General features: G+C 45.5%; 2 protein-coding genes across 2 annotated transcripts; both read left to right on the plus strand.

Moving 5' to 3' along the window:
• Nucleotides 1-477: 477 nt before the first annotated feature.
• LOC130485202 (zinc finger protein ZFP2-like) lies at nt 478-7422 on the plus strand. Its single transcript, XM_056858368.1, has 4 exons — nt 478-482; nt 575-1291; nt 2630-2906; nt 7372-7422. Exons 1-4 carry the CDS (start codon nt 478-480, stop codon nt 7420-7422), a joined length of 1050 nt encoding a protein of 349 aa, XP_056714346.1.
• A 1253-nt stretch (nt 7423-8675) lies between these two features.
• Nucleotides 8676-20008, plus strand: LOC130490934 (zinc finger protein OZF-like). The gene is made up of 5 exons (XM_056864739.1): nt 8676-8712; nt 10866-11048; nt 12873-14042; nt 15555-15685; nt 19958-20008. The coding sequence occupies exons 1-5, from the start codon at nt 8676-8678 to the stop codon at nt 20006-20008; spliced, it is 1572 nt and encodes a 523-aa protein (XP_056720717.1).
• Nucleotides 20009-22161: the final 2153 nt, after the last annotated feature.

Raw genomic sequence — 22161 nt, forward strand, 5'->3', positions numbered from 1 at the left:
CTCATGGCAACCGTATGAATGAAAGTCCTCCAAAATGTCCTATCTTTGACAGCCTTACTCAGATCTTGCAAATTGAAGGCTGTGGCTTCCTTTATTGAGTCAATCCATCTCTTGGGTCTTCCTCTTTTCTTGCTGCCCTCAACGTTTCCTAGCATGACGGTCTTTTCCATAAGTAGGCCATAAATAGGGTATAATACCCTGGAGTCCATCTTCCAAAGCAGCCATTTTCTCCATAGGAACTGATATCTGTAGTTCAGTCGTAATTCCAGGACATCTCCAGGTTCCACCTAGGCACTGGCAACCCTATTTTAAAGGGTTTTTTTCCTCTCTCTTTTGTTCCATCAGGTTTGGGGTGTAGGAGTGAGAATGAGGGAGACCCATTCACAGGTGGCCAATCTGAAGAGGAGGAAGAGCAGAAAAGAGAAAACAATGAAAGGAGAAGGAGCAATTTTTCTGTTTCTCAGGGTGGTGAGATCCATGAAGCCCTAATTCAAGAGCAAGTAGACATAGGAAAGGGCCAGATTCAGTGTCCCGTGTGTGGAAAATGCTTCAACATTCAATCCAAATTTAATAGGCACTGGACGGTTCACACCGGGGAAAAACCATATAAATGCCCACAGGGTGGAGAGAGCTTCCGTCAGAAGGACAAACTGACTACGCACCAGCGAATCCACACAGGAGAGAAACCGTACCTGTGCATGCAGTGTGGGAAGAGCTTCAGTTCCAACTCAAACCTTACACTACATAAAAGGATTCACACAGGGGAGAAACCATATAAATGCCCACAGTGTGGAAAGAGCTTCAGCACTCGTTCAAACCTTCAACGACATCACAGAATCCACACCGGGGAGAAACCATATGAATGCCCCGAGTGCGGCAGGGGCTTTGTGAATAATCCTGATCTTACAAGACACCAAAGGCTCCACACAGGAGAGAGACCTTTTAAATGCGCTCAGTGTGGGAAACGGTTCAATCAGAAGGATGAATTGACCATACATCAAAGAATCCACACAGGGGAAAAACCTTTCATTTGCTCAGTGTGTGGAAAGCGGTTCCGTGCGAAGAGTTCACTTTCTATACACCAGCAGATTCACACTGGGGAGAAGCCCTTCAAATGCTCCGAATGTGGAAAGAGCTTCCTTAACAACAGAGGCCTTATGAGGCATCAGAGAAGCCACACCGGGGAGAAGCCTTTTACGTGTTTGGAGTGCAATAAGAGCTTTTCTGAAAACTCAGACTTAAAGAAACACTTGAGAATCCACAGTGGGGAGAGACCTTTTACGTGTTTGAAGTGTAGCAAGAGCTTTTGTGATAACTCAGCCTTAAACAAACATTTGAGGATTCATACAGGGGAGAAGACATATCAGGGTTTGTGATGTGGGAAGTGGTATATTTAATCACTAAGATGACCCAAAAAAAGGGAGCCACTGCAGACCAACACAGCTACCTACCTAAACTATTTAAAAAAAATGAGTCACAGGAGAATCCTGTAAATCTACCTTTTAAGGAGAATCAAACTGGCTTACAATCTCCTTCCCTTCCTCTCCCCACAACAGACACCTTGTGAGGTAGGTGAGGCTGAGAGAGCTCTAAGAGAAATGTGACTAGCTTTCCTGAATCAAATCCTGATGGGTTCATACAGCTTTGTATCTTCATCCTCCTAGAATAATTTGGTGACCCCCACCCACCCAAATTGGGCCACCTCATTCACCCCTGCCTCCAGATCCTCTCTCAGTTAAATAGCACCGCTCCCCATACAATTCCTGGGGGAAGCCTCCAGCTCTATTCTTTCCATTTTGAAAGAACTGTTGGGGTTCCTCATCTCTTCCTGTTTCAGTTTCTCTGGTGCCCACTGTTTCTTGACCCCTCCATTACCTCTTCTCCCACCCTTGGGCTTCAAGACATAATTCTGGGTTAGTGAAGATTGTTGGCTGTCTTTGAAGTCCACTGTAAAACCAGCATCTAGATATATGCAATGTGTTATTCAGGCATGCAATGTTACCCAGCCCAGTTCTCAAATGAACTCCAGCAGGAATCTGTCAGATCCCATAAGATAATTATTTTGATCCTGGACCAGAGGACAGTCAAAAACATATTCTGTTTAAGTTGGAGCTCACTACCAAACCAAGGGCTCTTCTTGCCTAGAGACAAGCAAATCATTTAACCTTTGTCACATGGTCTAATTTTGATCACATTTACGTCTTCAGGATATGGCCCGTGTTCCTCAGGTTGTTTTTCTGTGTCCTCGTCTCAGTATCGTCTCTGCATCGGTTCTGAATTTCTGATCGTGTTTGGGGCTTTTGTGGGGCTCTGTGGAAAGGCATTTTATGTGTTCCAGCAACACTCAATACACTCAGTCTGCTGTTTCCTACATTTTGGTTTCTATTTAGGGTCCTTTAACACACATCAGTTCCAATTTCTTGTTCTCTTTCCCATAATAACCCTGATTGATTTTGTAATGCTTCTTCAGAACTACACTTACACATCTTGTGGGTCTTCAAGTCTCTCTCTGCTCCCCTGACCCCAGGACAGTTTCACTTTTCCCAGAAATATTTAGGAAAATGCCAGTTTGAACTTGGAGTAAGGCCTGGTCTCAAAATAATTATCTTATGGGATCTGGCAAATGTAGCGAGTGCGGGAAAAGCTTCACTCAGTTTAAGAACCTAATTTCACCACAAAGGTTCTATACAGGGGAGAAACCATACAACTGTGCAGAGTGTGGGAAGAGCTTCAAACGAAAGGCACACCTGGACTCCCACCAAACGGTCCACACAGGGGAAAAGCCATATAAATGTTCAGAGTGTGGGAAGTGCTTCATTCAGAAGTCACGTCTTACTTCCCATCAAAGAATTCACAGAGGGGAGAAATTCCACAAATGCCTCGAGTGTGGAAAGGGCTTCACTCAGGTAGCAACCCTGATTTCACAGCAAAGCATCCATGATGGAGAGAAATTGTACCAGTGCTCTGACTGCAGCATGACTTTTTCTCAGGAGCGAAGGCTTAAAAATCATCGAAGAATCCACACTATGGTAGAGAATAGAAATACTTTGAGTGAGGAAGAGGTTTTAAACATTACGTGCAAGCCTAACTCTAACGTCACATCAAAGAATACATAGGTGGAAGAAACCATACAACTGTTCATACTGCAGCAAATGCAGCAAAACCGGAGGCCCAAAACTACAGAATCTATTCCAGGCATACCAAGAAAAGCCCAGCATGACAAGGCCCCTCTGTGTATGGTGGACAGAGGCTTGGTAGTAGACTCCGATTTTCCTGTTCCTTTCTCCTCTAGCCTTTTTCTTCCTTGGAGTATTTTGTTATGTGGGGCAGATGCGTGTCAGGATTTGCAATTCCTGCTCTTTGTTGCCCTTTGGCATGAGCAAGACTGTGGCCAAAATAATCCCATACTGGCCTGATCAAGGAGAATGCCATAAATCAGCTTCTGGTGCCCAGCTGGCTTTTATATCAGGCAGGATGGGATAATTTAGTTCTCTGTTTGTATACTTTTAAGCTTGTGGTCATCTTTAGAAGCCTTCTGCTTTCTACCTTTAATTACACATACAATCCTAATGTTCTTTTTAGAATAAATGTTTTTGTAACTCTGATCAAAACAGTGTGGTCTTTTATACTTACATAAGAACATAGGAAGGAGCCTCGTGGTGCAGAGTGCTAAGCTGCAGTACTGCAGTCAAAGCTCTGCTCATGACCTGAGTTCAATCCCAACAGAAGTCAGTTAAAGGGTTATAATTAATGAACAATGAGCATTTATGCATCTGGAAGGAAGGAGTGGATTTTTACAGAATACAGCAGAATACAGTGTTTGTCTTAGGTGTGTTAGGTGTTATCAAGTTGACTTATGGCAACCCTATGAATTAATGACCTCCAAAACATCCTATCATTTATGAGTTTGCTCAGGTCTTGCAAATTGAAGGCCATGGCTGCCTTTACTGAATCAATGTTTAGTGGCATCCTGAAGCGCAGTTTGGGCAGAAGCTAAAAAAAAAGACCAGGGAAGTCCTGGCTGAAAACCAAAACTTGCCCATGAAAATCACTGGGCAATCTTTTATTGGTGTATTTATTTTATGCCGCATTTCCACTTGATCAGGGTTCCCAATGCAGTGTACATTAAAACATTTGAACATTTAAAAACTTGAGTGAGTGGCTCTCTTTCTCTCTCTCTCTTTCTCTCTCTCTGCGTATCCTACCTAACAAGGCTGTTTTGAGGAGAAAGTGGGATATGGGGCATGGTTTCTGCTCCCCTGAACTGCTTTGAGAAAGTAGTGTGGGATTAAAATCTGACACATTAAAAAAAAAGCACCCTAAGGAACCTTTCAAGTAGATAGGAAGCCACAAAAGGGATTTTGCTAAATAAGGCTCAAAAAAGGTCACTGACCCCATAGGGTTACCAACTCTAGGTTGGGAAATGCCTGGAGATTTGGGGGAGGGGTGAAGATTGGGGAGGGTGCAGTTTTGGGAGGGAAGTATAATGGCATACAGTCCACACTTCAAAACAGCCATTTTCTATCAGGGAAGTGATCTCAATTGCCTGGACATAGGTTGTAGTTCCGGGAAATCTCCAGCTGCCACCTGGAGGCTGGCAACGCTACCAGTCAGTGATATTTTTTGTTTTTTAAAAAAGATATTAACATTTTTAGAGAAAAATAGATAACAAACATCTATGTATACTTCCATCCACACAGTTTACCCTTACTTCTGGGGTCAATAAAAATCTTAAATGTTACTCTATTATTAAGATGTTCCCTTGGTGTTCTTAATCTATTATGGTTCTGCTTTGAATTAACAATTATTGCTTTTATCTATGTTTATCCTCTGAATTTATCTTAAATCTATATATTATTCCAAACCTTATTGTATTCTGTCTGTATTATATATCAGCTAAACTTTCCGATTAGCATATTCAAAAAAGCTCTCCCATTCCTTCTGTATATCTGCAGTCAATCTTCCATTTTTCAACATATTGGTTAATCTGTCCATCCCCACCCATTCTTCCCTGTTTCAATCACCGGCACCTCAAAAGCCCTCCAGGTTCCAAGAGGTTAATACCACAGAGTTGCTCCTGAAAGAGCGTCTGAGGACGCCTTCACCCAGGTCCCGCCCCTTCGCGACTTCCCATCCAACACTCTAATCGCATTCCGACGAGAGAGTCGCAAAGGCTGGAGCGGCTGCTTCCTGCTCTGCTCTCCCCCCCCCCCACTTCCAGCGCCCATTGATTTTCCCCACTTCAAGATCTGGTGAGTTTTACGTGCATTTGGCTGATGGGGAGTCTTGCTGGGGGGTGCTGGGGGTGGGGGGTGGGGTAGTGGGTTAGTGGGGGGGCTGCAGTGGAAGGGGGGAGATGAAATGGGCGACAGCCTCAGTCCCCAAGGAGAGCCAGCTAAATGGGGTGGGAGGAGTGCCGGGTGGGGCTGTGGATAGGGAGGCTGAGGCGCTGGGAACCACAGGGGAGGGGGGTCTGCCCTAGGGTTGCCTGGCAATCTCCAGGTGACGGAGGTCAGTCCCTCTTGAAGGGATGGCTGCTATGGAGCGTGGCCTCGACGGCCTATTTCCTCCCCTGCTCAAGTCCCTCCCCGTCCCAGGCTCCACTCCCCAAACCTCCAGGGAATTCCCAGCTTGCCATTGGCAACCCTAGCCCAGTCCTGCCTGTTGTGTCCCGCAGAGAGAATGCCTGGTGTTAATAGAAAAGGGCAAGAGTCCAGTAGCACCTTAAAGACTAACAACAATATTTTCTGGCAGGGTAGGAGCTTTCGTGAGCCACAGCTCACTTCTTCAGATACGGCTAGAATGTGAATCCATCTGTCTTTAAGTAGAGAAGAATGAATTCAGACAAGCATGAGTATGTAAATATTAACAGTATGTACATGTGAATAGCAGGCGTGATAGGATTAGATGTGGTCTGCAGAAGAGTCTGTGATGTCCAGGGGAGAGATGGGTGTGGAGAAATCAGCATTGGTCATGAGCCATGAATGCAAGGTCTTTATTCAGCCCAGGTACATGCATTGACTTGGTGTTAAGTCCGCGTGGGGAGGACAGAGACGGAGTTCCAACAACCACCGCGTTTATTGAGAACGAGAACAGAACTGGAGAACAGTGACAGACCCCCGCTTATATGCCCCCCTGGCCGCTTGCGGCCTCTCCGGGATTTGGATCCTTGGAGAGAAACCCAAGCTCCGCGGCTTGCTCTTGCTTACTGTCCCAAACTACTAACCAAAGTACATACATAACACCTGGGCCCCCGACCCTTTGGCATTCCTAAGTCAAGACTTTCTTTCCTCTGCTGAGCCAGGAGATCACGCCGGCAGATTCCAGGTGTCCAAATTCAAGGCCGGTGTCATTTAAGTGCCTGGGCCCCCGACCCTGCTTCTCACTTGCCTTGAAAGCCCCTTGCTGTGGTTGCCATAAGTCAAATTTTATTTTTATATTATTCTACTCTGTTTATACTCCATCTTTCTCCTCAAGGGAGACCCAAAGCAGCTTCTTTCGGTCTCCTCCCATTAATCCTCACAACAACCCTGTGAGGTAGGTTAGGCCAAGAGCGTGCAAACGGCTCAAGGCCATTCAGCAAGCTTTCGTGGCAGAGTGGGGATTTGAACCGAGCTCTCCTGGCTACTGAACTTATACTCTTCTTTGAAAAACCACTGAAAGACTAACAGATTCCCCTTTAGAAGCTTCTTGGGTGAAACGCATAGAAAATTTTACCTGTTTTTGCACCATCGGCCTTGACACTATTTTTTTTTTTATCACCTGTGACTGGTGGGGCCCTTTTATTTCCCCTTGCTCCCAGGTTCCAGTCCAACACTCTAACCACTACACCACTCTGGCTCTCCACACCATGCAGGTTGTGACTTGACAGCACTTATGTATGGATGGGGAGGGGCTATAGCTCAGTGGCAGAGCATCTGCTTGGCATGCAGAAGGTCCCAGGTTCAGTCCCCGGCATTTCCAGTCAAAGGGACTAGGCAAGTACCGGTAGGTGATGTGAGTAGATCTCTGCCTGAGACCCTGGAGAGCCGCTGCTGGTCTAAGTAGACAATGCTGACTTTGATGGACCAAAGGGGGTCTGATTCAGTATAAGGCAGCTTCATGTGTTCATGTGATGAATAGAGTGGCTGGTGGTGCAGGTGGGAGCCTCTGAGGAAGGGAAAGCAGAGGAATCTATTGGGGGGAGGGGGTCTAGGAAAGGCAGAGAGGGAGAGAAGGGAAGGAGGGGTTAACAGAGAGGACAGCATCTCGGATCCTCTGTCTGTTCCCCCTCCCCTCAAGAGAGAAGGTTTAGGTCTGCATCATTTTCTCTCCCACCCCCCAGGTTGTAGTTTCTCTTTGGGATTGAGTCTGTCCTTGCCTTTCCCACAGGGGCAGGAACTGGGAGCTCAGCTGAAAGCTCCTCATTGGCTGCAAGTCTGAACATTTAGGATAAAGCGCTTGGCAGGGATTCCATTAAATGAGACTCTCTTTGCCTGCCGAACAAAATATGGCCAGAGAAAACAGTGATTATGGGGCCCTTTGGGGGGCTGCTCTGGAGGAAAGGATAAAGAAGGAAGACTTGGCAGAGCCTGAAGCCTGCAGAGGCCATGAAGCCCCTTGGGTGGGGAGCAGTGGGGGATTCTGGGAAGGAACCCTGCCGAAGATCCAGGCTGAAGAAGCTCTCAGCACAGATCTACAGCACCAGCGATTCAGGCAGTTCTGCTACCAGGAGGCGGAAGGGCCCCGAGAGGTCTGCAGCCGACTCCACCATCTTTGCTGCCAGTGGCTGAAGCCAGAAAGGTGCACCAAGAAGGAGATGCTGGACCTGGTGATCCTGGAGCAGTTCCTGGCGGTCCTGCCCCCAGAGATGCAGAGCTGGGTCCGGGAATGTGGGCCAGAGACCAGTTCCCAGGCGGTGGCCCTGGCAGAAGGCTTCCTCCTGAGCCAGTCAGAAAATGAGAACCTGGAAGAGCAGGTAAGAGGGTTTAATCTAGGTAATTCTTGGGACACTTGACCAGGGATGTGCTAAAATTCCCCATCAGTAGTCCCAGCCTGGGGATGTGTAGTAGTGTAGTGTAGCTTGAGCTCATCAGATCTCAGAAGCTAAGCAGAGTCGGTATTTGGAAGGGAGACTTCCAAGGAAGAGTCTGCAGAGAAAGGCAATGCAAAACCACCTCTGCTTAATCTCTTGCCTTGAAAATCCCACCAGGGGTCACCGTAAGTTGGCTGCAACTTGACGGCACTTTACACACACAGTCCCAGCCTAACCCTGACCTGGATGGTCCAGGCTAGCCTGATCTCATCAGATCTCAGAAGATAAGCATGATCAGCCCTGGTTAATACTCGGATAGGAGACCATCAAGGAAGACTTGGATTACTATGCAGAAGCAGGCAATGGCAAACCACCTCTGAATATCTCTTGCCTTGAAAACCCTGCAGGGTTGCCGTAAGTCAGCTGTGACTTGATGGCATTTTTTGCCACCAGTCCCATCCTGTCCTCTAAGTGACCCACAGGAGGAACTTCTTGTGCTATTTCTGTGCATCAGCCTATTTCTTTTCTTTTTTCTTTTTTTGCCTAACTGTGATTCTGACAGTTCTTTCAATCACATGGTCTTTTCGCTGACTTGGTCACTGGTTTTACACAGATACAGGAGGCGCCTTTGGACGCTGAAAAGAACCTGCCTTTGAGGGGGATGGTAGTGGAGTATGACCAAGATGCCACCTCACTGGGTAAGGACTGAGAGGGCCCATTTTAACTTCATTTCTCCTTTTAATAAACGCTTCTGATACATCCCTCCAAAGAGCAATTTGCTCAGCTGGTGAAAACTTACTGGTGATCCCTGGCCCGAAAAACATCTGGCTGTCCTCAACCAGGGCCCGGGCTTTCTCAGCTCTTGGGACTTGAAGCAATTTCACAGGGCCTGTGAGACATATGGCTAAGGACAGCGACAGTTTCCATCTTGCTGGTCTCCCTGCCCACCCACCCCCCTTCACTGCTGGGAATACTTTACTATTTCTTATTGGGTTTTGTGTATCAGATATAGACTAAGGGCAACTTGGATGTTTTAAATGTGTATAGTTTTAAATTGTATTTATATTTGTTATCTTTTTATGTTGTTTTTAACTGGTTTTCACTGTTTTAATGTTGTGTGGCCGCAAGACCCTTTGGGTGAGTGGCAACTGAAAAAAATCTAATAAATAAATAAAGTGCAGCTTTCATAAAAACAACAACAACAAGAAACCCTAGCCACAGATGGTGTTTTAATAGCACTGAATCCCAAAAGAGAGGATTGCCATTCTTCAGGCAGGTGTAGCCGAGAAAAAACAGGGGGGAATGAGAAGGTACTAAAAATGTCAGCTAGACACACTATAGTAAAATAGTACCTCCTAAAATAAAATATTACTACATTAATAGATCATAAACATTTAATCTTTTTAAATAAGTTCAACATAAGTAGGTTATGACTCACCATGAGCTATTCATCAAAAATATTTCAACACAATTAATATATTGAAATATATATTGTAGATGAAGCATACAATATCCACTTATATAGCAGTATATAAAGTAATCTTGCAAGTATATATTCAGCAGGTGATTCAATTCATTGAATTCAATTTTTTGGTTCAGCAGGTAGTGTTCACCAGATAGTGTCCCAACAGGTTGTATTAGCAGGTCTATTGGTGTAAATTTAGAATTAACAAATGATGTAGTATTGTTTCATATTAATACTTATACCCGGGAACTTGTCTCAATACTACCTGTTGGAACACTACCTGTTGAACCAACAATTTGCTCCAATAGGACTACATCATTTTGCTAATTCTAAATTTACACCAGTAGACCTGCTAATACGACCTGTTGGAACCAACAATTTGAATTACATTGAATTGAATCATCTGTTGAATATAGACATGTAGGATTACTTTATATACTGTTATATAAGTGGATATTGTCTGTTACATCCACAATGTATATTTTTGTATATTAGTTGTGTTGAAATATTTTTTTATGTATATCTCATGGTAAGTCATAACCTACTTACGTTGAACGTATTTAAAAACATTATATGTTTATAGTTATTAATGTTGTAATATTTTATTTTAGGAGGTACTATTTGACTATAATGTGTCTGTTCTCCAGGCAGGGCCGGGAGGTCTCTCAGAATTCGACTGACCTCCAGACTACAGAGATTAGTTCTCCTGGAGAAAATGGCTGCTTTGGAGGGGGGACTGTATGGTGTTATACCTTGCTGAGGTTCCTCCCTAGACTTCACCCACAAATATCCAAGAATTTCCCAAGTCAGAATTGACAGCCCTATGGGTGAGACAAAGATGTATGGCCCCAGAGCCTGGTCTAGCTGAGAGATTCTGCCCCAGGATGTTTTGAGGGCCATGAGGGCTTTGAAAGGGCTGAGAGGAATTGATGGACTGATATGTGTTTTCACCATGGAGGCTGAATAGAACCTCCATATTCAAAGGCAGTCTACTTTGGAGTACCAGCTGCTGCTGCTGCTGTTGGGAGCCAATATAAAAGAACTGAAATATACAACCTAAAATGCAGTACATAGCTAAAGGCTGCAACATTTCCCCCAACCTTTCTTTCCCCAGCAGAGGATGGAATGCCACGAGCTATAAAGTCCGAATTTTTTCCTGCTCAGGGTGTGGAGGAAACAGCTTCCGGTCAGCCAGATCAGGTAGGAAAGGTATTGTGGGGGTGGTGGGAAGGGGGCAGCCTTGGTACACTGTGTCCCCAAATACTTCTCTTTCCTTCTGTCAAATCTGCCCTCTGGGAAGGCTGTGATGGTCCCTTAGAAAAGATTCAGTCTTGCATGGGAATATCCGGACACTTGAACGTAGCCATGATTGTGGTTTGCTGTCAGAAGGAAAGAAGCATAACTTCATCTCTGAGGAGAAAATATTTTCTCGCTGCCTGCAGGGTCCGGTGTCCTTTGAGGAGGTGGTGGTGTGCTTCACCGAGGAGGAGTGGGCATTGCTGGATCGAGGCCAAAGGGCCCTGTATGGGGAAGTGATGGAGGAGAATTATGAGACGGTGGCCTCTCTGGGTAAGGTTACCTCAATACCCTCAATTCCCCTCTATCATTCAAGCTAGTCATGGTCCCACTCCAGTTTCTGAGACCAGGGAGAGATTGGAGGTGGGCAGAGCAAGAGATGATGTGAGGTTGGGGGGAAAAGCTGACCCACAAATGCCTGTTTCGCATGGGATTCCCCTCCTCCCTGAAGAATTGGGTTTCCCATTTGCGGGGTGGTGGTGTTATAAAATCATAGAGTTGGAAGGGCCCATATAGGCCATCAAGTCCAACCCCCTGCCCAATGCAGGATCAGCCTAGAGCATCCCTGACAAGTGGTCGTCCAGCTGTTGCTTCAAGACTGCCATAGAGGGGGAGTTCACCACCTCCCTTGGCAGCCGATTCCATTGCTGAACAACTCTCACTGTAAAAAAATAAATCCTAATATCCAGTCGGTACCTTTCCACCCATAATTTAAACCCATTATTGTGAGTCCTATCCTCTACTGCTAATAGAAACAGCTCCCTGCCCTCTTCTAAGTGACAGACTTCAAGAGAGCTATCATGTCCCCCCTCAACCTCCTCTTCTCCAGACTGAGAAAATGCTTTCCAACAGAAGGGAGAGCCCTTTTTACCAATTGTCCCCTCCCATAGAATACCTCTGACTCCCCCCTAATCTGTTTCTGGGGGTCCCCTGTCCCCCAGGAACAACTACTTGGGGGCCCGTTTGAGCTGCTGTGGTGAAAGGAAGATAAGAAAGTCCCATTCCGCTGATGAAAATCCCTTCTATCCACCAAGTCTTACTGCAGGATCCAAGCCTATTTTTGGTTTTGGGCAATATCTTAGCACATAAATTAAAAAGGACCATTATATGCCAGAAAAGCTGATAACTGGGGCATAAGATATTAAGAAAAGCCACGTTGAATCAGACCAAGGCCCATCAAGTGCAGCAGTCTGTTCACACAGTGGCCAATCAGGTGCCTCTAGGAAAACCCCAAACAAGATGACTGCAGCAGCATTATCCTGCCTGTGTTCCACAGCACCTAATATATTACTCATGCTCCTCTGTTTCTGGAGAGAATACGTATTCATCATGCCTATTATCCATCACTCCAGTTTGAAGAGATCCTTTTGGAGCTCTTCACAGTCTGATTTTGTTTTAACCACCCTAAATATTTTGGTGTCATCTGTAAACCTGGCCACCTTGCTGTTCACCCCCAGCTCCAGGTCACTGATGAACAGGTTGAAAAGCACTGGTCCCAAAACAGATCCCTGAGGGACACCACTGCTCACATCCCTCCATTGGACAATTCCTGGATTTGTAGGTCCATTTCCACCAGAGGGTCTTAACAGTGGGGTTTACAACTCCAGAATGGGAAATTTCTGAAGATGCTGAGGGTAGAGACTGGGGAGGGCAATGTTTGGGGAGAGGAAGACCGTGTGTGTGTGTGTGTGTGTGTGTGTGTGTGTGTGTGTGTGTGTGTGTGTTAAGTGCCGTCAAGTCGCTTCTGACTCATGGCAACCCTATGAATGAAAGTCCTCCAAAATGTCCTATCTTTGACAGCCTTACTCAGATCTTGCAAATTGAAGGCTGTGGCTTCCTTTATTGAGTCAATTCATCTCTTGTAGGGTCTTCCTCTTTTCCTGCTGCCCTCAACGTTTCCTAGAATGACTGTATTTTCCATAAGTAGGCTACAAGTAGGGTATAATACCCTGGAGTCCATCCTCCAAAGCAGCCATTTTCTCCATGGGAACTGATCTCTGTAGTTCAGTTGTAAATCCAGGAGATCTCCAGGTTCCATCTAGGCACTGGCAACCTTATTTTTCAGGGTTTTTCTCTCTCTCTCTTTTGTTCCATCAGGTTTGGAGTGGAGGAGTGAGAATGAGGGAGACCCATTCACAGGTGGCCCATCTGAAGAGGAGGAAGAACAGAAAAGAGAAAACAATGAAAGGAGAAGGAGCAATTTTTCTGCTTCTCAGGGTGGTGAGATCCATGAAGCCCTAATTCAAGAGCAAGTAGACATAGGAAAGGGCCAGATTCAGTGTCCCGTGTGTGGAAAAGGCTTCAACATTCAATACAAATTTAATAGGCACTGGACAGCTCACACCGGGGAAAAACCATTCAAATGCTCAGAGTGTGGGAAGAGCTTCCGTCAGAAGGACAAACTGACTACGCATCAGCGAATCCACACAGGAGAGAAACCATACCTGTGCATGCAGTGTGGGAGGAGCTTCAGTTCCAACTCACACCTTACACTACATAAAAGGATTCACACAGGGGAGAAACCATATAAATGTGCTGAGTGTGGAAAGAGCTTCCGTCAGAAGGACAACCTGACTACGCATCAGCGAATCCACACAGGAGAAAAACCGTACCTGTGCATGCAGTGTGGGAGGAGCTTCAGTTCCAGCTCACACCTTACACTACATAAAATGATTCACACAGGGGAGAAACCATATAAATGCCCACAGTGTGGAAAGAGCTTCAGAATGCATTCAAACCTTCGACGACATCAAAGAATCCACACCGGGGAGAAACCATATGAATGCCCACAGTGTGGAAAGAGCTTCAGCATTCTTTCAAACCTTCGACGACATCAAAGAATCCACACCGGGGAGAAACCATATGAATGCCCCGAGTGCGGCAGGGGCTTTGTGAATAATCCTGATCTTACAAGACACCAAAGGATCCACACAGGAGAGAGACCTTTTAAATGCGCTGAGTGTGGGAAACGGTTCAATCAGAAGGATGAATTGACCATACATCAGAGAATCCACACAGGGGAAAAACCTTTCATTTGCTCAGTGTGTGGAAAGCGGTTCCGTGCGAAGAGTTCACTTTCTATACACCAGCAGATTCACACTGGGGAGAAGCCCTTCAAATGCTCCGAATGTGGAAAGAGCTTCCTTAACAACAGAGGCCTTATGAGGCATCAGAGAAGCCACACCGGGGAGAAGCCTTTTACGTGTTTGGAGTGCAATAAGAGCTTTTCTGAAAACTCAGACTTAAAGAAACACTTGAGAATCCACAGTGGGGAGAGACCTTTTACGTGTTTGAAGTGTAGCAAGAGCTTTTGTGATAACTCAGCCTTAAACAAACATTTGAGGATTCATACGGGGGAGAAGACATATCAGGGTTTGTGATGTGGGAATTGGTATATTTCATCACTAAGATGACCCAAAAAAAGGGAGCCACTGCAGACCAACACAGCTACCTACCTAAAGTATTTAAGAAAACTGAGTCACAGGAGAATCCTGTAAATCTACCTTTTAAGGAGAATCAAACTGGCTTACAATCTCCTTCCCTTCCTCTCCCCACAACAGACACCTTGTGAGGTAGGTGAGGCTGAGAGAGCTCTAAGAGAAATGTGACTAGCTTTCCTGAATCAAATCCTGACGGGGTCATACAGCTTTGTATCTTCATCCTCCTAGAATAATTTGGTGACCCCCACCCACCCAAATTGGGCCACCTCATTCACCCTTGCCTCCAGATCCTCTCTCAGTTAAATAGCACCGCTCCCCATACAATTCCTGGGGTAAGCCTCCAGCTCCATTTTTTCCATTTTGAAAGAACTGTTGGGGTTCCTCATCTCTTCCTGTTTCAGTTTCTTTGGTGCCCACTGTTTCTTGACCCCTCCATTACCTCTTCTCCCACCCTTGGGCTTCAAGACATAATTCTGGGTTAGTGAAGATTGTTGGCTGTCTTTGAAGTCCACTGTAAAACCAGCATCTAGATATATGCAATGTGTTATTCAGGCATGCAATGTTACCCAGCCCAGTTCTCAAATGAACTCCAGCAGGAATCTGTCAGATCCCATAAGATAATTATTTTGATCCTGGACCAGAGGACAGTCAAAAACATATTCTGTTTAAGTTGGAGCTCACTACCAAACCAAGGGCTCTTCTTGCCTAGAGACAAGCAAATAATTTAACTTTTGTCACATGGTCTAATTTTGATCACATTTACGTCTTCAGGATATGGCCCGTGTTCCTCAGGTTGTTTTTCTGTGTCCTCGTCTCAGTATCGTCTCTGCATCGGTTCTGAATTTCTGATCGTGTTTGGGGCTTTTGTGGGGCTCTGTGGAAAGGCATTTTATGTGTTCCAGCAACACTCAATAAACTCAGTCTGCTGTTTCCTACATTTTGGTTTCTATTTAGGGTCCTTTAACACACATCAGTTCCATTTTCTTGTTCTCTTTCCCATAATAACCCTGATTGATTTTGTAATGCTTCTTCAGAACTACACTTACACATCTTGTGGGTCTTCAACTCTCTCTCAGCTCCCCTGACCCCAGAACAGTTTCACTTTTCCCAGAAATATTTAGGAAAATGCCAGTTTGAACTTGGAGTAAGGCCTGGTCTCAAAGTAATTATCTCATGGGATCTGGCAAATGTAGCGAGTGCGGGAAAAGCTTCACTCAATTTAAGAACCTAATTTCACAACAAAGGATCCATAGAGGGGAGAAACCATACAACTGTGCAGAGTGTGGGAAGAGCTACAAACGGAAGGCACACCTGGACTCCCACCAAACCGTCCACACAGGGGAAAAGCCATATAAATGTTCAGAGTGTGGGAAGTTTTTCTTTCAGAAGTCACGTCTTACTTCCCATCAAAGAATTCACACAGGGGAGAAATTCCACAAGTGCCTCAAGTGTGGAAAGGGCTTCACTCAGGTAGCAAACCTGATTTCACATCAAAGCATCCATGATGGAGGGAAATTGTACCAGTGCTCTGACTGCAGCATGACTTTTTCTCAGGAGCGAAGGCTTAAAAATCATCGAAGAATCCACACTATGGTAGAGAATAGAAATACTTTAAGTGAGGAAGGGGCTTTAAACATAACGTGCAAGCCTAACTCTAACATCACATCAACGAATACATAGGCGGAAGAAACCATACAACTGTTCATACTGCAGCAAATGCAGCAAAACCGGAGGCCCAAAACTACAGACTCTATTCCAGGCATACCAAGAAAAGCCCAGCATGACAAGGCCCCTCTGTGTATGGTGGACAGAGGTTTGGTAGTAGACTCCGATTTTCCTGTTCCTTTCTCCTCTAGCCTTTTTCTTCCTTGGAGTATTTTGTTATGTGGGGCAGATGCGTGTCAGGATTTGCAATTCCTGCTCTTTGTCGCCCTTTGGCATGAGCAAGCCTGTGGCCAAAATAATCCCATACTGGCCTGATCAAGGAGAATGCCATAAATCAGCTTCTGGTGCCCAGCTTGCTTTTATATCAGGCAGGGTGGGATAATTTAGTTCTCTCTTTGTATACTTTTAAGCTTGTGGTCATCTTTGGAAGCCTTCTGCTTTCTGCCTTTAATGATACATACAATCCTAATGTTCTTTTTAGAATAAATGTTTTTGTAACTCTGATCAAAACAGTGTGGTCTTTTATACTTACATAAGAACATAGGAAGGAGCCTCGTGGTGCAGAGTGCTAAGCTGCAGTCAAAGCTCTGCTCATGACCTGAGTTCAATCCCAACAGAAGTCAGTTAAAGGGTCATAATTAATGAACAATCAGCATTTATGCATCTGGAAGGAAGGCGTGGATTTTTACAGAATACAGCAGCCCAGTGTTTGTGTTAGGTGTTATCAAGTGGACTTATGGCAACCTCCAAAACATCCTATCATATATGAGTTTGCTCAGGTCTTGCAAACTGAAGGCCATGGCTGCCTTTACTGAATCAATGTTTAGTGGCATCCTGAAGCGCAGTTTGGGCAGAAGCTAAAAAAAAGACCAGGGAAGTCCTGGTTGAAAACTAAAACTTGCCCATAAAAATCACTGGGCAATCTTTTATTGGTGTATTTATTTTATGCCGCATTTCCACTTGATGAGGGTTCCCAATGCAGTGTACATTAAAACATTTGAACATTTAAAAACTTGAGTGAGTGGCTCTCTTTCTCTGCCTAACCTACCTAACAAGGCTGTTTTGAGTAGAAAGTGGGATATGGGGCATGGTTTCTGCTCCCCTGAACTGCTTTGAGAAAGTAGTGTGGGATTAAAATCTGACACATTAAAAAAAAGCACCATAAGGAACCTTTCAAGTAGATAGGAAGCCACAAAAGGGATTTGGCTAAACAAGGCTCAAAAAGGTCAGTGACCCCATAGGGTTACCAAGTCTAGGTTGGGAAATGCCTGGAGATTTGGGGGAAGGGTGAAGATTGGGGAGGGTGCAGTTTTGGGAGGGAAGTATAATGGCATACAGTCCATACTTCAAAACAGCCATTTTCTATCAGGGAAGTGATCTCAATTGTCTGGAGATTGGTTGTAGTTCCAGGAAATCTCCAGCCGCCACCTGGAGGCTGGCAACGCTATCAGTCAGTGATTTTTTTTCTTTTTTAAAAAAAGACATTTTATTAACATTTTCAGAAAAAAAAAATAGATAACAAACGTCTACATACACTTCCATCCACACAGTTTACCCTTACTTCTGGGGTAAATATATATCTTAAACGTTACTCTATTATTACGATGTTCCCTTGGTGTACTTAATCTATAATGGTTCTGCTTTGAATTAACAGTTATTGCTTTTATCTATGTTTATCCTCTGAATTTATCTTAAATCTATATATTATTCCAAACCTTATTGTATTCTGTCTGTATTATATATCAGCTAAACTTTCCGATTAGCGTATTCAAAAAAGCTCTCCCATTCCTTCTGTATATCTTTAATCAATCTTCCATTTTTCAACATATTGGTTAATCTGTCCATCCCCACCCATTCTTCCCTGTTTCAATCACCGGCACCTCGGAAGCCCTCCAGGTTCCAAGAGGTTAATACCACAGAGTTGCTCCTGAAAGAGCGTCTGAGGACGCCTTCACCTCGGTCCCGCCCCTTCGCGACTTCCCATCCAACACTCTAATCGCATTCCGACGAGAGAGTCGCAAAGGCTGGAGCGGCTGCTTCCTGCTCTGCTCTCCCCCCCCCCCACGTTCCAGCGCCCATTGATTCTCCCCACTTCAAGATCTGGTGAGTTTTACGTGCATTTGGCTGATGGGGAGTCTTGCTGGGGGGTGGGGGGGGTGGGGGGGCTGCAGTGGGAGGGGGGGAGATGAAATGGGCGACAGGCTCAGCCCCCAAGGAGAGCCAGCTAAATGGGGTGGGAGGAGTGCCGGGTGGGGCTGTGGATAGGGAGGCTGAGGCGCTGGGAACCACAGGGGAGGGGGGTCTGCCCTAGGGTTGCCTGGCAATCTCCAGGTGACGGAGGTCAGTCCCTCTTGAAAAGATGGATGCTATGGAGCGTGGCCTCGACGGCCTTCTTCCTCCCCGTCCCAGGCTCTACTCCCCAAACCTCCAGGAAATTCCCAGCTGTGTTGTTCAACATCTTTGTAAATGATTTGGATGAAGGAATAGAGGGGATACTTATTAAATTTGCAGATTATAGTAAATTGGGAGGGGTGGCAAATACAGTAGAAGACAGGGTACAGGGTGATCTTGACAGGCTGGAAAACTGGGCTAAAACTAATAAAATGAATTTCAACAGCGATAAATGTAAAGTTCTGCCTTTAGGTAGGAAATGCATAATTATAGGATGGGGGAGACTTGTCTTGGCAGTAGTATGTGCAAAAAGGATCTAGGGATCTTAGGAGGCCATACACTGAACATGAGTCAGCAGTGTGATGCGGTAGCTAAAAAGGCAAATGCGATTTGGGGCTTTAGCAACAGAAGTATAGTGTCCAGTTCGCGCGAAGTGATGGTGATGCTTTTCTGCGCTCTGGTTAGACCACTCCTAGATTATTGTGTTCAGTTTTGGGCTCCGCAGTTTAAGAAGGATATAGACAAGCTGGAACATGTCCAGAGGAGGACATCGAAGATGACGAGGGGTCTGGAGACCAAGTCCTATGAGGAAAGGTTGAATGAGCTCCATATGTTTAGTCTGGAGGTGAGACAGTTGAGAGGTGATATATTTATATTAAGTATCTTCCAATACTTTGCAGAGGAAAGTGGCGGCAAACTGCTTCTCACTTGCCTTGAAAGCCCCTTGCTGTGGTTGCCATAAGTCAATTTTTATTTTTATGTTATCCTACTCTGTTTATACTCCATCTTTCTCCTCAAGGGAGACCCAAAGCAGCTTCTATCATTCTCCTCCCATTAATCCTCACAACAACCCTGTGAGGTAGGTTAGGCCAAGAGCGTGCAAACGGCTCAAGGCCATTCAGCAAGCTTTCATGGCAGAGTGGGGATTTGAACCGAGGTCTCCTGGGTACTGAACTTATACTCTTCTTTGAAAAACCACTGTAAGACTAACAGATTCCCATTTAGAAGCCTCTTGGGTGAAACGCATAGAAAATTTTACCTGTTTTTGCACCATCGGCCTTGACACTATTTTTTTTTTATCACCTGTGACTGGTGGGGCCCTTTTATTTCCCCTTGCTTCCAGGTTCCAGTCCAACACTCTAACCACTACACCACTCTGGCTCTCCACATCATGCTGGTTGTGACTTGACAGCACTTATGTATGGATGGGGAGGGGCTGTAGCTGAGTGGCAGAGCATCTGCATGGCATGCAGAAGGTCCCAGGTTCAGTCCCCGGCATTTCCAGTCAAAAGGACTAGGCAAGTAGGTGATGTGAGTAGACCTCTGCCGGAGACCCTGGAGAGCCGCTGCTGGTCTGAGTAGACAATGCTGACTTTGATGGACCAATGGGGGTCTGATTCAGTATAAGGCAGCTTCATGTGTTCATGTGATGAATAGAGTGGCCGGTGGTGCAGGTGGGAGCCTCTGAGGAAGGGAAAGCAGAGGAATGTATTGGGGGGGGGGTGTCAAGGAAAGGCAGAGAGGGAGAGAAGGGAAGGAGGGGGTAACTGAGAGGATAGCATCTCGGATCCTCTGTCTGGTCCCCCTCCCCTCAAGAGAGAAGGTTTAGGTCTGCATCATTTTCTCTCCCACCCCCCAGGTTGTAGTTTCTCTGTGGAATTGAGTCTGTCCTTGCCTTTCCCACAGGGGCAGGACCTGGGAGCTCAACTGAGAGCTCCTCATTGGCTGCAAGTCTGAACATTTAGGATAAAGCGCTTGGCAGGGATTCCATTAAATGAGACTCTCTTTGCCTGCCGAACAAAATATGGCCAGAGAAAACAGTGATTATGGGGCCCTTTGGGGGGCTGCTCTGGAGGAAAGGATAAAGAAGGAAGACTTGGCAGAGCCTGAAGCCTGCAGAGGCCATGAAGCCCCTTGGGTGGGGAGCAGTGGGGGATTCTGGGAAGGAAACCTGCCGAAGATCCAGGCTGAAGAAGCCCTCAGCACAGATCTACAGCACCAGCGATTCAGGCAGTTCTGCTACCAGGAGGCGAAAGGGCCCCGAGAGGTCTGCAGCCGACTCCACCATCTTTGCTGCCAGTGGCTGAAGCCAGAAAGGTGCACCAAGAAGGAGATGCTGGACCTGGTGATCCTGGAGCAGTTCGTGGCGGTCCTGCCCCCAAAGATGCAGAGCTGGGTCCGGGAATGTGGGCCAGAGACCAGTTCCCAGGCGGTGGCCCTGGCAGAAGGCTTCCTCCTGAGCCAGTCAGAAAATGAAAACCTGGAAGAGCAGGTAAGAGGGTTTAATCTACTGTAGGTAATTTGTGAGACACTTGACCAGGGATGTGCTAAAATTCCCCATCAGTAGTCCCAGCCTGGGAATGTGTAATGGTGTAGTATAGCTTGAACTCATCAGATCTCAGAAGCTAAGCAGAGTCGGTACTTGGAAGGGAGACCTCCAAGGAAGACTCTGCAGAGGAGGACAATGCAAAACCACCTCTGCTTAATCTCTTCCCATGAAAATCCCACCAGGAGTCACCGTAAATTGACTGCAACTTGACGGCACTTTACACACACAGTCCCAGCCTAACCCTGACCTGGATGGTCCAGGCTAGCCTGATCTCAGAAGATCTCAGAAGATAAGCATGGTCAGCCCTGGTTAATACTTGGATGGGAGACCATCAAGGAAGACTTGGATTACTATGCAGAAGCAGGCAATGGCAAACCACCTCTGAATGTCTCTTTCCTTGAAAACCCTGCAGGGTTGCTGTAAGTCAGCTGTGACTTGATGGCATTTCCTGCCACCAGTCGCATCCTGTCCTCAAAATGACCCACAGGAGGAACATCTTGTGCTATTTCTGTGCATCAGCCTATTTCTTTTCTTTTCTTTTGCCTAATTGTGATCCTGACAGTTCTTTCAATCACATGGTCTTTTCGCTGACTTGGTCACTGGTTTTACACAGGTACAGGAGGCGCCTTTGGACACTGAAAAGAACCTGCCTTTGAGGGGGATGGTAGCGGAGTATGACCAAGATGCCACCTCATTGGGTAAGGATTGACCGGGCCCATTTTAACTTCATTTCTCCTTTTAATAAACGCTTCTCCTGATACATCCCCCCCAAAGAGCAATTTGCTCATCTGGTGAAAACTTACTGGTGATCCCTGACCCGAAAAACATCTGGCTGTCCTCAACCAGGGCCCGGGCTTTATCAGCTCTGGCCCCATCCTGGTGGAATAGCCCCTGAGGGACTTGAAGCAATTTCACAGAGCCTGTGAGACATATGGCTGAGGACAGCGACAGTTTCCATCTTGCTGGTCTCCCTGTGTCCCCCCCCCCCCCTTCACTGCTGGGAATACTTTAATATTTCTTATCGGGTTTTTTTTTATCAGATATGGACTAAGGGCAACTTGGATGTTTTAAATGTGTATAATTTTAAATTGTATTTATAATTGTTATCTTTTTGTGTTGTTTTTAACTCGTTTATACTGTTTTAATGTTGTGTGGCTGCAAGATCCTTTGGGTGAGTGGCAACTGAAAAAAAAATCTAATAAATAAATAAAGGCAGCTTTCATAAAACAAAAAACCCTAGCCACAGATGGTGTTTTAATAGCATTGAATCCCAAAAGAGAGGTTTGCCATTCTTCAGGCAGGTATAGCCGAGAAAAAACCGGGGGGAATGAGAAGGTACTAAAAATGTCAGCTAGACATACTAGTCAAATAGTACCTCCTAAAATAAAATTTTACTACATTAATAGATCATAAACATATAATCTTTTAAAATAAGTTCAACATAAGTAGGTAACTCACCATGAGGTATTCATCAAAAATATTTCAACACAACTAATATATTAAAATATATATTGTAGATGTAACATACAATATCTGCTTATATAGCAGTATGTAAAGTAAT

This window comes from Euleptes europaea, chromosome 1 (genome assembly GCF_029931775.1).
Source record: "Euleptes europaea isolate rEulEur1 chromosome 1, rEulEur1.hap1, whole genome shotgun sequence".
Taxonomy (NCBI): Eukaryota; Metazoa; Chordata; class Lepidosauria; order Squamata; family Sphaerodactylidae; genus Euleptes; species Euleptes europaea.

Coding starts and splice junctions, on each gene's coding strand:
- LOC130485202 (XM_056858368.1), top strand. Junction 1,292..2,629: donor AGACCTTTTACGTGTTTGAA/GTGTAGCAAGAG, acceptor TGGCAAATGTAG/CGAGTGCGGGAAAAGCTTCA. Junction 2,907..7,371: donor GTGGAAAGGGCTTCACTCAG/GTAGCAACCCTG, acceptor CCTTTCCCACAG/GGGCAGGAACTGGGAGCTCA.
- LOC130490934 (XM_056864739.1), top strand. CDS start 8,676: ATGGTAGTGGAGTATGACCAAGATGCCACCTCACTGG. Junction 14,043..15,554: donor GAAACACTTGAGAATCCACA/GTGGGGAGAGAC, acceptor CCGTCCACACAG/GGGAAAAGCCATATAAATGT. Junction 15,686..19,957: donor GTGGAAAGGGCTTCACTCAG/GTAGCAAACCTG, acceptor CCTTTCCCACAG/GGGCAGGACCTGGGAGCTCA.